At 41.1% G+C, this 12,865-nt stretch overlaps 1 protein-coding gene across 1 annotated transcript; it reads right to left on the reverse strand.

Annotated features, from left to right (window-relative positions):
• Positions 1–308: 308 nt before the first annotated feature.
• LOC117447710 (uncharacterized) lies at positions 309–6,944 on the reverse strand. The gene is made up of 2 exons (XM_034084544.2): positions 3,376–6,944; positions 309–2,231 (listed from the first exon to the last, which is right to left on the reverse strand). Exons 1-2 carry the CDS (start codon positions 6,926–6,928, stop codon positions 1,501–1,503), a joined length of 4,284 nt encoding a protein of 1,427 aa, XP_033940435.1. The 5' UTR covers positions 6,929–6,944; the 3' UTR covers positions 309–1,500.
• Positions 6,945–12,865: the final 5,921 nt, after the last annotated feature.

The raw sequence follows: 12,865 nt of genomic DNA on the forward strand, positions 1-12,865 counted from the left end.
TCCTCATTTAACTAATTTGACAATCCGGATGTACACTCTTGTGTAATGTTAGCACCGCCCCTCTGTAGGTTTTGTCCAATCAGTATGCCTCTGTGAGCATGTTGTTTAATCCGCAAAGGCTGTGGGGAATTTGAGTCTTGAAGCATTTCCTTATTTCTAAAGTTATTTGATTGAATAACTTCCATTAGATTTCATTTAGCTGACTCTTTATCCATATTTATTGCAGATATACCTTTACAAGAGATAATGGAGAAAAAAAACACAATACTTTATTCAACAATTTATTTATCAAAGAAGAACAATCTCTATTAAAAAACAATCCATACAGCTTTTATTAACCATCAACTGGCTTTCCAGTACTACAATAATACAAAATATCGTTCTCTGTTGCTACATACCCGTCATAACTCTTTAAAAGAGAATTTTCTCTCTGATCATCATTGAACAAATTCAGCGATATACAAAAATATTATTATTATAAGCTTGTAAAAATGTAGGCTAATATGCAATCATGACTATAACCACAACTATGTACATCCTCACTTATTGTCATACTTTCCTGTAAACAAATTTGTTTTGCAGATTAAAAGACCACACAGCGGCAGCATTGTGTTAAAGGTCACATGTCATGGCCATTTCCACTGATCATAATTCCTTTGTTGTGGTCTACTAGAATAGATTTATACTGTGCAATTTTCCAAACTCACATTGGTTTCGCATACAGCATCTCTGTAAAGTATGTGTATTCACTCTCTCCACTAAACGGCTCGATGCAGCTCTTGCCCCCCCCCCCTCCCTGTGAGCCCAGTGTGCTCCGATTGGTCGGGACCAGTCGGGACGTTGTGAATCGCGCTAAGCTCCATGGAGGTGTGATTTCCTTGTTTAGCGATACACAGCGAAACACAGCCAAACTCACCCTGAGCACACACAAAGTCACAGCCGAAGTAAAAACAATAAGTGTGGCTTGATATTGAGTAAGCAAAAGGTTGATAAACGCTGTGAGAATGGGTCTGCAGAGAGAATTTCGCCGCGATCCCAACTGTCTGTTATCAGCCTGCAGCCAGGGAGGAGAGATCAGCAGAGCTGCATGCACTGAGTGTGTGAGGAAGTCCGTGGATTGGTCAATTTGGACCAATCAGCGGGGGCTTAACGTAACGGCTCCGCGGACGTAACGTAACGGCTCCACGGATTGGTCCATTTCGTTCCGGGGACGACATGACATCATGATGTACCCGGAAGAATCAAATGGACAGTGACGTATCTCCAACGAGGCGTTTTGGGGAGGTATTTTCTGTTTTAGAGTTGTACTCCCTACAGGGTGTACTTTGAGGGTTTTGACTCTGCAGACCGTTTACATGCATAAAAACCTTCATAACACACAAGGGGACGGGCAATAACCGGAAAAGCATGACATGTCACCTTTAATAGTTATCAGTGTGGAGGCTGTACTAGGTTTATTAAATTGTAAGGAGTATTGTTAGTTGGACCCTTCATTTTATTTTAAAACATGCCCTGGTAGAGAGTCCCAGCTAATGGCGCAAGGCCTCTTGGCCTGATCATCATCCTGACAGTTTTAAATGACTGTCTGTCATTAGTGGGGTAATACTCTGAAGATATGTTCTGCCAAGTGCCCCAGAAAATACCATCCCGGACTCCCTTGTACTTCCCAACATAATACTTCCCGTTGAGGTTTGCAGCCATGCAGGCATCAAACCACCAGCCGGAGCTGTAGTAGGCCCCGCAGTTCCCGGATGGATAGCGGTCGTGGTCCCTGTCCGGCGTGGTGAACGCCCTGTTGTGGTGATCATAACTTTTGCTGAAGCGCAGAGCATCACCTGCAGTACCCGAGTAATCGCCGACCGTCAGTCTGTAGCGCCCCCGTTCACTTGCCACACTGAAGGACTCGTACTGTGCATACTCCCTCATACCGCCAAAGTCCTCCAGCTCCACCCTCAGCACCATATTCCTGGCCCGGGTCAGCATGTGGATCATATTGTTCCCCAGCCAAAACTCCCCTTTGTCCAGCTCCCCAAAGCCCAATCTGTACTCTGCCCAGGTGCGGTTGAAGCTCACGCTGCCGTCCTGTCGGCGCTGCAGGACCGTCCACCCTCCTCCATCCAGCTGCATGTCACAGAAGACCGGGAAGCTTCTGCTGCGGAGGTCAGGGGTCACCAGGTACATCCCGCTTTTTGTTGCTCCTTTTGCCAAGTAGTCGGAGCAATCTCTCGTAACTGTGGATGGGGAACATGAAAACAAATCACAAAGAGTTATGTCACAACCATTTTTTAAATTACATTCGTATTTATTTCATTAATAGTTATCTAATCAAAGTCCTGCTTCTGCTCATATCTTGCAGAATAAATATCGTCCTGCAGCTGTGATATAACCGTGAAATGTGTTGGTTGAGGTCATAAGGACAACAGGCCAGGTGGAAGCTACTTTTCCACTATTAAAGATTTAGGGTTTTTAAAGAATTTCAAGGTGGACCTCCTTAAACTTTACACATACCATTTTTAAAATAGTGGATTTGAGAGAGAACAGTAAAAGCAGGTGTTAAAATATGTAACACCTGCTTTTACTGAATAACTTTAGAAACTAACTTTATAAAATAACTATTATCTTATCCTTGTGATTGTTTTAATAAATGAAACACATGAGGTATGATATGGAAAAAATACCTTTACTTGCATTAAGAGTCTGTAGTTAATAGTTGAATAACTCATTGTTCGCTGTACTCCATTGACGGATGTTTTAAAGATGTTAGTGTCCACATAGTTGTGGTTTTGTCTCATATAATGACACCCACACACAGACATATTTTGCACACACGTGCAAATCCCTCTTTTAGTCTTGATGTATGGTACAGAGAAGATCTCAGACCACATTATACATATATTTATATAGGTCAAGCATTAGTGATGTGGTTCCTTAACTAAAAACATTTCAGCACAGGTCATAGCTTTGAGTGACAATAATTAATAATCAAAAATGATTGCATAACAGTTTTCTCCCATTGAAATGTAATTTCAACACAATAGACTGTATGCAGATAGCTGTACATTTCCAAGAATGTCATTATGAAGTTGCATATGCCTCATATCCTCTCTTGATTTCTAATTACCCCTGTGTGCAGTGAATTATAATGCGTTCCTCTGAGATGACTGTTGAAACAAAGCAACCATTACATGGTGTTGCAAACCAAAGCTGAGTGCTGCTACACAGGCTAGTATTAATCACATGAATGCTCTGTCAATAACAACCACAATCCCTGCATTAAGTGACCTACGTTCTGTGTCTGAATCTATGACAAAGCATACAATTAAAAACAGAACTTGTATAAGCTCTATGATATTGATAAAACATAGTATTTCTTGCCTTTAGATGGTAGTTTTCTGTCAGGCCTGCTGCCGCCCTGGTTGTCCTCTGCGTGATCTTTTGGATGGCTATCCAGTGGCCTTCCATTTGGACTCAGGCTGTTATTGAAGAAGGCAGCCACCTGTTTGATCTTCACACGCAGCTCCCTTGCACTGGGAGTGGAAGACTCAGCCGCTAGGGGCTTGGGGCTAGAGGTGGTTGACCTGAGGTTAGGGTTGATTGTGGAGGTAGTTTGAGTACTGGGAGATGGGACTGGAATCCTAATAGTGTCTGGAACTGGAGTTTGTTTGGCTGCTTTTTCCTCCATATTGGGAATTATCTCAGCTTGCAAGTCAGTATTGGAAGCTTGATTTGGGTTTGTGGATCCTGGAATTGTGCTAGGGATAACACTCGGCAGGATCCTACGGGAGATTTTATTTGCTCTTGTTGTCGTTGGGATCAATGGTGGTCGACTGGCTGTTAGTGGCGTCGGATCAGACGTTATCCTGCTGTTTGGGCTCATTATGAAGCCTTCAGAGAGAGTGTCACGGCGTGGGATGGGTCCAGTCTCCAGGCTGTTGGAGGTCTTTGGACCCAGAGTCATGGTTTTCGTTGGGCTGGAACTGAAGTCTGTGCCCCTTTGAGAATGACTCGCCTCAGAAGTCTGTGTTACAGGGGCAGGTGAAGGTGACATGTCGGTTTCAGAGTTTTTGATGTTGCCTAAACTAGTCTCACTGATTTGTAGAGGATCTAAATCTGTTTTTATATTCAGACTTGGTTTTTGGGGCACTGCTGGTTCTGTTCGTTTAACATGTGTTTCTCCTGGCCTGATTGTAGGTCTGATTGGTTGCCTGCCTTTGGGTGTAGGCCTCAATTTAGATGTTTTGTTGGATTCTGCTTTAGGCAAAGATTTGGGGTTAAGTTCAGGCATTTGGTCCGGTCGAAGGGTTCTAAGCCCTTGATTGGTTTGTGGGCGTTGTTCTGGTGTAGGCTTCCCCTTTTGTTTAGTCTTTTGTCCTGTCACAAGATCTGTATGTTTTTCATTGGGTTTAGGATTTTGGTTTATTTTAGGGATTTTCTCACTGGATTTCTTCTCTTGATCAGGGGGTTTGATCAGGGCCCGATCAGGAGTAAGCTTTTGTCCGGGTGTTGAGTCCTTTTCAGATAAAGGCTCAGTCAAAGGATTTTCATCGGAATTTTCTGTTAATACTGCTATAGGCTTTTGGATAGGTCTTGTTGTTATTCTAGTTGTTTCACTTCCTCCAGTGTCATGAACAGGTGAAATATATTTGTTTGTGGTAGAACTTTGATCAGGTTTACTTTTTTCTTCTTCACTTTTTGGCTTTGCGTGTGGTTTTTGTATTTGGTCAGGCTTTTCTATTTTGAGAGGATGAACCATTTTTTTCTCAGGTTTTACATTTTGAGTAATAACTGGGATTCCTACAGATTCTGGCTGTTGGTCAGTTTGAGTGTCTTTATCCGAACCAGTTGCATTTACTGTTTGAGGTGTGTGATGAGTTGTAGGCCTCTGAACTGGAAGCTTTTGAGTAGATTTTGGCTTTTGAATAATGAACTTGGTTTGATCAGTTGTATGTTCTTGGTTATATTTTGGTATTTTGTTGTTTTTCTGATTTTGATCAATTGGTAAAAGTTCAGGTGGAGGTTTTTTTTTAGGTTTTGGGATCTGGACTTGTTTAGGGTCTTTGCCAGGTTTCAATCTTTGGTCGGTTATTGGTTTTTGGTAAAAAGGCTTCTGCTTTTGGCCATTGTTTGTTTTTTTGTCTGGCAAAGGAGCTCTGTCTTGTTTACGGCCATTTGTAGGAATTTTAAGCTTTTTTTCTCCTTCAGACCTGACTGCAGGTTTACGCTTTTCACCAGGCTTTGGTCCTCGGCCTGGTAGAGGTTTTACACCAGTCTTAGTGTTTGAGCTGATGTTCTTTTTAGCTTTCCAACGGCTGTGGTCTGCAACTCTTGTGAAAGTAGTTGTGTATACATTCTGAGTTGTAGTGGGTAAAGTTGTTGTAGTTGAGCTACCTGGGCCCTTGAAACCTGCCCGGGGTCTTGCACTGGTTGCAGAGGTGAACATTAAAGTTTCACTGGCGATTTGTTGTCCAGGACCACCCAATGAGTTTATTGTGGCCACTGTTGTTGGCCTTGTTGTGGTCCTAAAGCCATCCTCTACATCAGGGCTGTTCTCCGTAATGCCAGATGCTACAGTGCCTGGGTTTTGAGTTGGTCGTCTGACAGCAACAATAGTAATCCCTTGATTGAGATCGGTGATCAAGTGTGAATAGTCATGCCTGGGCGTAAAACTAATGATAGACAGAGGAGTTGGACTGATTGAAACAAAGTCTGCCCTCTCAGTTTCCTTGCTGAATGCTAATTCTCCATCACTGTCTCTCTGCACACTCTGAACCGTTATTTCTCCTTCTGTTTTGATCTCCGTTCCCCTCTCCCCATCCTCCCCCTCTTTTATAGTCTTCTCTTGTTCTGCGTGCCCGATGCTTGCAGACTGTTTTGGTTTCTCATTATTTCGCTCAACTTTGGTTCCCTTTTCCATATCCTTTTTCCTCTCCTCCCTGTGCTGTTCTCGTTCCCTATTTGTATGCCCAGCATGGTCCTCAGACATCTTTATTCCATAATTTCCCCTGTCTACTTCAGTTTGGCTCTTTTTCTCTGCTTCCTTCATTTCATTTCCCCACTCGTGATGGTCACTTTCTTCTGCTTTCTCTATATTTCTTACATCACTTGTTACCTTCCTGTCTTTTCCATTCTCCAACATATCCTCTCGATTTCTCTTTGAATTCCCTTTTGCACCGTCTTTATTTCTGTCTCTGTCTGTCTCCCTGTTATTTTTTGCAACCATTTTTTTTTTTACCGTGTCCACTATTCTCTCCTCTCCGGCAGCAGTTGTCAACTTTATCTGGTCCATTTTTTCCTTTTCTTTTGCCCCCTCTTTCTTAGTTTTTCCATTGCTTTCTGCCTCTTCTTTGAGGGGTTCTTCTTTCTTATTTTCTTTTAAGAACCTTTTATTGCTCTCTCTTTCTGCTTCCCATTTATTTCTCCTTTTCTCTTCTAAACTCGTTATTTTATCAAAATCAGTGTCACCATATCCTAATTCTCCTTCCATAGTCTTTTCCACTTTAACTCTGTCTGTTCCACACTCCTTTTGCGTCTCACGATTGTTCTCATTCAGCCGGTTCTTCTCATCAATATGTCTATTTATACCCTCATTTAGCTTCTCCTGCTCACTTTCTCTACGGCTTCCACACTCTCTCTCAGTTTGGCTTACTGTACAATCAGCACACATCTTCCTCAGTTCGTCCACATTGTCCTTCAGATTCTGTAAATCCTTTACAATCTTCTCCAGCTCTCTGAGCTCCTTTGGCAAATGGAGTGTCAGCGGAGGCAGACTTAATCTGTATGGACACATGCTCTCATCCTGCCCCTGCCTGCACGGCTCCTCAGGTCTCAGAGTTGCAGAGCAGGGTCCAAATTCCTGATCCCAGAAGAGGTCCCCTTCATCAGCTGTGGTCCAAGAGAGGCTCAAGAAGGCCAGCAGGGTCCCACACATGCAGAGTGATGTTAACCTCATGGCGTCCTGAGAGCAAAGACTAAAAGGATAAGAGGGAGAGAGTGTAAAAAAGACCCACCTCAGTTTGAGACATTGACAGTGAGAGGAGGAGGTAAGGCGGGAGGAAGAAGAGGAGGGAGGGAGGGGGAACTGATAGAGCTGTTCAGTGGAAAGCGAGTAAAGGGGAGAAATGTGGAGTGAGAAGCTCTGAGAATAAAACAGGTTACAAAAAAAAGCAAGAGAGGATTGTGTGGGTGTACTTGCCAGTAGATGGACTAGATGGTGAGATAGTGAATGATAAGCATGAAGCTTAAGCAGATGCTAAAACTACTACTTTCTTCTTTATAAAATAAGCATAATCAGCCATAGTAATTATATTTCAGTCAGGAAAAATATCAAACTGTGAAAGCTATAAAAAGCCTATGCCTTATTGCATTCCTATTATTACATTCCAAAGTATCATGAATTTAATCACACCATTAAGAAGACCATTTGTAACGCATTCTCACTCCATTATGTGCATCTTGGCCCTTAATGTGCATGTGTGTCTCTGTTGCTTTGGCAGGCGCTTCTCCAGCTTCCTGTTGTGTGCACAAACATATGAGTGACATATGTAACAGGTCAGAATATGCATCTTAAGCTAAATAATAGATTTACAAAGACATGTTTTATTTTACTGTACGCTGCATGGTTTATTAATGTTCAAAAGGAATGAAAGTCAGGAATGTCAGATTTATCCAAGAAGGCTGCTTGATTCAAATGCAATGCCAGGAGAGAGAAATATATCATGTTCTATTGACTTTATCCGGACAGTACTAAGTGTTGAGAATGGTGAGACAATCTCTGGGTGGAGAGGCTAAGCTCGCTGCATTTAGACTGCCGTTCGTCCAAGATTTTGTTTCTTTGCTAATTCATTGTGTCTACATATATTTAGAGCAAAGAAAGAGAGAAAACACAGTCACATGAAATAAATCAGGCATCTGCTTGGCAGGGAGTTTAGATAATGAGGCTTTAGTTTCTCAGACCCGGGGTGTAATGTCAGTCCAACCACAGGATATGAGATATGATTGATGGCATGCAATGCGAGTGTTTGATGTTTTAGAAATGTGTCCATTTGTAATGCTTGATAAGATTAGTTAGATAGTCTAATCTTGAGGCTGTGAGGAAACGTGATCTTTGTGCACTTATGTTCTCTGTCTCTTTCATTGGCCTGTTGATCTGAGACTGCACCATCTGGAGAGATTTTTCAACTGTCCTTTGATAATGAGAAAGGAAACCATTTGTTCAGGGAGAGAACTGTGGGATGCGTCAGGTTAGAGATGAGAAAACGAGTTGGAAGAAAACTCCAAATACGGTTAGTTACTTCGAGAGAACAACAACTTCTATCCTTTGATAAATTAAAGAAAATTATTGCATTGATTCAGATTTTAGTTTGGAAAGGAAGCTGTTATATGTTTCAACCACACACTATGAAGACATTGTAAAATTAGAGATAAAGACTAACTAACTAACTATCTATCCAAAAATACTATATGGCTTTACATCGCAAGTCCTTCTACGCAAATGCAGCTATGAGCTCATTTGACATTGGACAACTGTTGGCAGGATAACATCCATGATTAAGTGTCCTTTCACCTTTCACAGTCACTTTGTTACTTCAACACTTAGACTGGGAAATAGTGAGAGAGAAATGTTTACACTCTCAGAAGACTTCTGTCTGAACACTAGGCTGTATTGATTTATAATCATAGAGCCACAACTTTTACAGCAAAGCATAAATCTCAGACAGCCACAACGAACCTGAAGAACGGGGTGCATGAAGACCAGTAATGATTAATGCAGTTGATTGAGACTAAAAAAGTCAATTTTATTTGAGAGAAGCCAAAGTACACAAATCTATTTTTGTTCTGCAGCGGGCTCACAGGAACTCAAGTTTCCCCAATAATACCCTCACTCCTGGCTTTACCCATTTATGGACAGCAGGTTTTTTTCTCCTCAGGGTGCCCTCGGGATAAAGTGTTTTGAATTCGCCCAGAGAGCTGGCTTGGTCCACTCTCTGTCCTGGATCATGTAAACAATGAGGTTTTTTCCATGCAGACTAGAACAAACATCTGATCATCAGTCCAGCTTTACTGCCTGGCTTACTGGCAGACCACTCCATCTCCTTCCACTTTGGGCAGAGGAGCCAGTGTCGTCGGTCATGTCTGTTATGTGCATACGTTTCCCATTTCCAAATTAACGGGAGTGAACCCAATGACTGTCGTAGTGCAGCGCCAGTCACTTCTTATACCAAACTCAGTCCTCCTGTCTGAAGGTATAAACCCGCTGCTCAATATTATTGTACTGAATCCGTTTTTGCATGCCCATAACAAATACACATATATTCTCAACAAAACAGGTATAATATTATAGCCCATCTGCTTAAATTAAGCTATCTCTCCTTGTCTCTTTCTTACTCTTCCTCACACACACACACCACACAGACATATTCACATGCATTGTTCATAGCTAACATCTTAATTATTGAATAACTGATACATTATTTTGCCATGTGTGAAAATATTTTTCATCTGTCAATTGACTGACAAGAGATTTTTAAATATGAACAGTGCCTCACATCTGTGCTGGATTTCCTACAGCTATCCAACACCAGATAATGTCAGGTCAATTTGTTTCTAATCCAGAAGCCTGGACTTCATTAAGTCCCTGTTTGAAATGAATGTGTCCTTATGAAGGATAGTGAAGCAGGCGTAATGTGGGAACGGGTTATCTACTGCTGTCACCAGATGCACTGGACTTCAAGGTGTAAGTGGAATCATTTAATACCCTGCATTCACAAGAAATAAATGAGTGTCATTCCATGACGGGCGAGACTATTTTACATTTTTTAAGTATATTTATATACATTTTCCAAAAAGCATTACATTTAAGCTGTTTGATTTTTCTTCATATTATATCCTGATGTTCATACTGGAGGATGTGTGCTGCAATCTGTGTATTTCCCAGCTGTGGTTAATAGAGACCATGCACAAAACACAGTTGATGGTGGATGGACTACATGCTAATCCAGAAATGTGTGACTGAGGTCACCGTTGTTGATCTTTCTTCTTCTTTATAACAATTCAACTATTCTACATCAATAATTTCTGTAGACCTGAGGATGGTTATTAGATTTACAGTACATGTTACATTGGAATTATCGGAAATAGTGAAGGGGGGTACAAGGGGGAGTAACAATAACTGTAAACACTGTAAAAAAAAAGAAGAAGGCTGAAGTGAATATACTCAATCTCAGATTTGTACTTAAGTAAATGTAATTTTCATTACTGCTAACTGTGCTCTGAAGGATTATTCTGTTTGCACTGCCTTGTGTTATTGGACCAAAAATAACCTTGGACTTTATTATTCCGCAATAACTGTGTTGTCTTCTCTATGGTGACTGTTTAAGTGTCAGTGCTTGTGTAACATTCACCCATTGAGCAATTTGGGTCAGAGAAATAAACAACTCTCATTTTAGAGTAAGCCAATGTCAGCGCTGATGAAAACTGTGTACACTACCGTTCCAATCGCTCTGACAGAATAATATTTCTACTTAATGGCGCGTTTCCACTGCAGGCCTCGCTCGGCCTCGCTCGGTTTGGTTAGGCTTTATTAGGCCCGGTGTAGGTACCAGATGTGTTCGGGGTACCAGATGTGTTCGGGTGTATTTCCGTCGCCTCCGTCATATCCGTCATATACTCACCTCCCTCTGCTCCCAGCGCTCTGCTGCCACACACCGGCCGTCTGCGGAACTGCAGCCGGAGGAACTCGGGACAGCTTGTTATGTGTGGGGTGCTATGGTGGGGTCCCATGTACTTGTGCACATAAATAATGTTTCTAATTATTTACAATTAAACAATATATATATTCTGCGTTACTTTAGCCAACACTTTTATAAGGCCACTAGATTAGATAATTACGAAATGTGTAGATAGAATAGGCCTACATATCTTTCAGGTTGTTATTTTGTCATTATGTTTAATGTTTTATTTACCTTTTAGTATTTTTATATAGTATCTGAACTTTGGAGAGGAGTTGGGAGACACACTACACATCAAATCACATCTACAGATCAAGACGAAGCGAATGGAAGTACTCCCATACTCACAATGTTTGTGAAAACGTGTGCAAAGTCTCCGAAAATCCTAAAAATAAGCTCATATTTGAATTCCCCATAAAAAACCACATCATTCAGTAAAAACAAGGCCCCACTGATCATCTACTCTCTGAGACGATTCCAGGGATGTCTGGCTTGAGTTTCTACCACCAGGGAAAGTGGACAAAAGTGCCTGAGAACAGCCTCTTAATTTACCCAGGGCCTAGTGCTTGGCTTTGGGCATGAAAATTCAGGAAACTCCCCTGAATATTTTATTAAATATCTGAACTTTGGAGAGGAGTTGGGACACACACGACACATCAAATCACATCTACAGATCAAGACGAAGCGAATGGAAGTACTCCTAGCGTGTGAACATGTTTGTGAAAAACGTGTGCAAAGTCTCCGAAAATGGAGCAGTGGCTGTGATGCTAGCTTTGCGGCTAGCGGTTAGTTGTTATTGTTTGAAGTTGTTGCTATGGAAACAACATGACAGAGAAAAAATTAATATCTTCTACATATAATAACGGACAAAGTAAAGAATGGAGTGTAGGCTATGCCTGTTTGAAGTTGTTGCTATGGAAACAACATGACGGAGAAAAAGTATAATATTCTACATATAATAACGGACAAAGTAAAGAATGAAGTGTCGGCTATGTTTAAATGTTCGGAATTTTACCGTGATGGCCCTCTTGAGTTGCCGTAAAATATGACGGATGCGACGGAAATACACCCGAACACATCTGGTACCGACACCCATAGACATATAAAGACTCCAAGGTATGACATCTTCAAGGCCATAAGTGACGGACGCAAGTGACTCAGTGTGCCCAACTGGTTAAACTATCTTATCTAAATATGTTGATTACTCTCTGTGAAACCAGTTAAATGGGCTAACGAGAGAGAGGTTCTCCAGAATTGACGTGGCAACCACCCGTGCAGTCAGACCGTGACTGGGTGACTTGTGATGTGAATTCTCCGGCCGTAACTCCAAATAAACCTCCAGTGTTTGACTTCGAAGCTCCTGCTCTACCCTGTCTCCTTCCTGAGTCGGTGACTCCTACTGCATTGCTACCATAGACTGTAGATTGCTACACAGAAGTTTCCATAACAGTTAGTAGGAACTTTTCTTCCTTGCTTTGCAGAATTAGTTTTGTTTTCTGTCATAAAAGAAAGATTCATTTAATTCACTATAAGTATGTAAGACAGCATTTTTGGCATGGTATTGATTTTTAATCACCTAATGTAGTCATTAAAGGAACAATAGTACAAAGATCTTGGAATTAGTTCAACTATTGACTACATGTTATTGCGCAATATAAATGAGTATGTTTTCCCACTGTTGTGACTGTTTTTGAAGAAGCACTAAAAACACAGCTGCGAGGTTCAATAGGTGTGATGATTTTCACACAAAATTCCCCTCAATATATTTACGGAAATATACTGCCATCTAGTGGAAACTTTAAGAAATATCTCATAATTGAATCTACTATGCTTTGCTGTATCATACAACATATTATTGCTCAAACATGGCATGACAAAGTATATGAAAGACTAAACTAGTTTAAATATGTTTTGATTTCTAGACATTTTGAGAAGGCCTATCAGAAAGGGATGAATAATTATTAGATACATATATATATTCCACCTATCTGTAGTAAGAAATAATAATGTTTCCATTTCCATCTTAAAAACAAAACCCATTTGATTTATTTGATGGGTGCAACAGTATAACCATAATCAGATAGTTTCCTTTTAACTTCTGTCAATATATGTGTTGTTGTTGTTATGCAGTACATCTT

This window comes from Pseudochaenichthys georgianus, chromosome 6 (assembly GCF_902827115.2).
Source record: "Pseudochaenichthys georgianus chromosome 6, fPseGeo1.2, whole genome shotgun sequence".
NCBI lineage: Eukaryota > Metazoa > Chordata > Actinopteri > Perciformes > Channichthyidae > Pseudochaenichthys > Pseudochaenichthys georgianus.

Excerpts from the sequence above, each read along its gene's own strand:
- LOC117447710 (XM_034084544.2), bottom strand. The coding sequence starts at position 6,928 with ATGTGTGGGACCCTGCTGGCCTTCTTGAGCCTCTCTTGGACCACAGCT. Across the intron at positions 2,232-3,375 it reads CAGAAAACTACCATCTAAAG|TTACGAGAGATTGCTCCGAC; the intron begins GCAAGAAATACT and ends CCCCATCCACAG.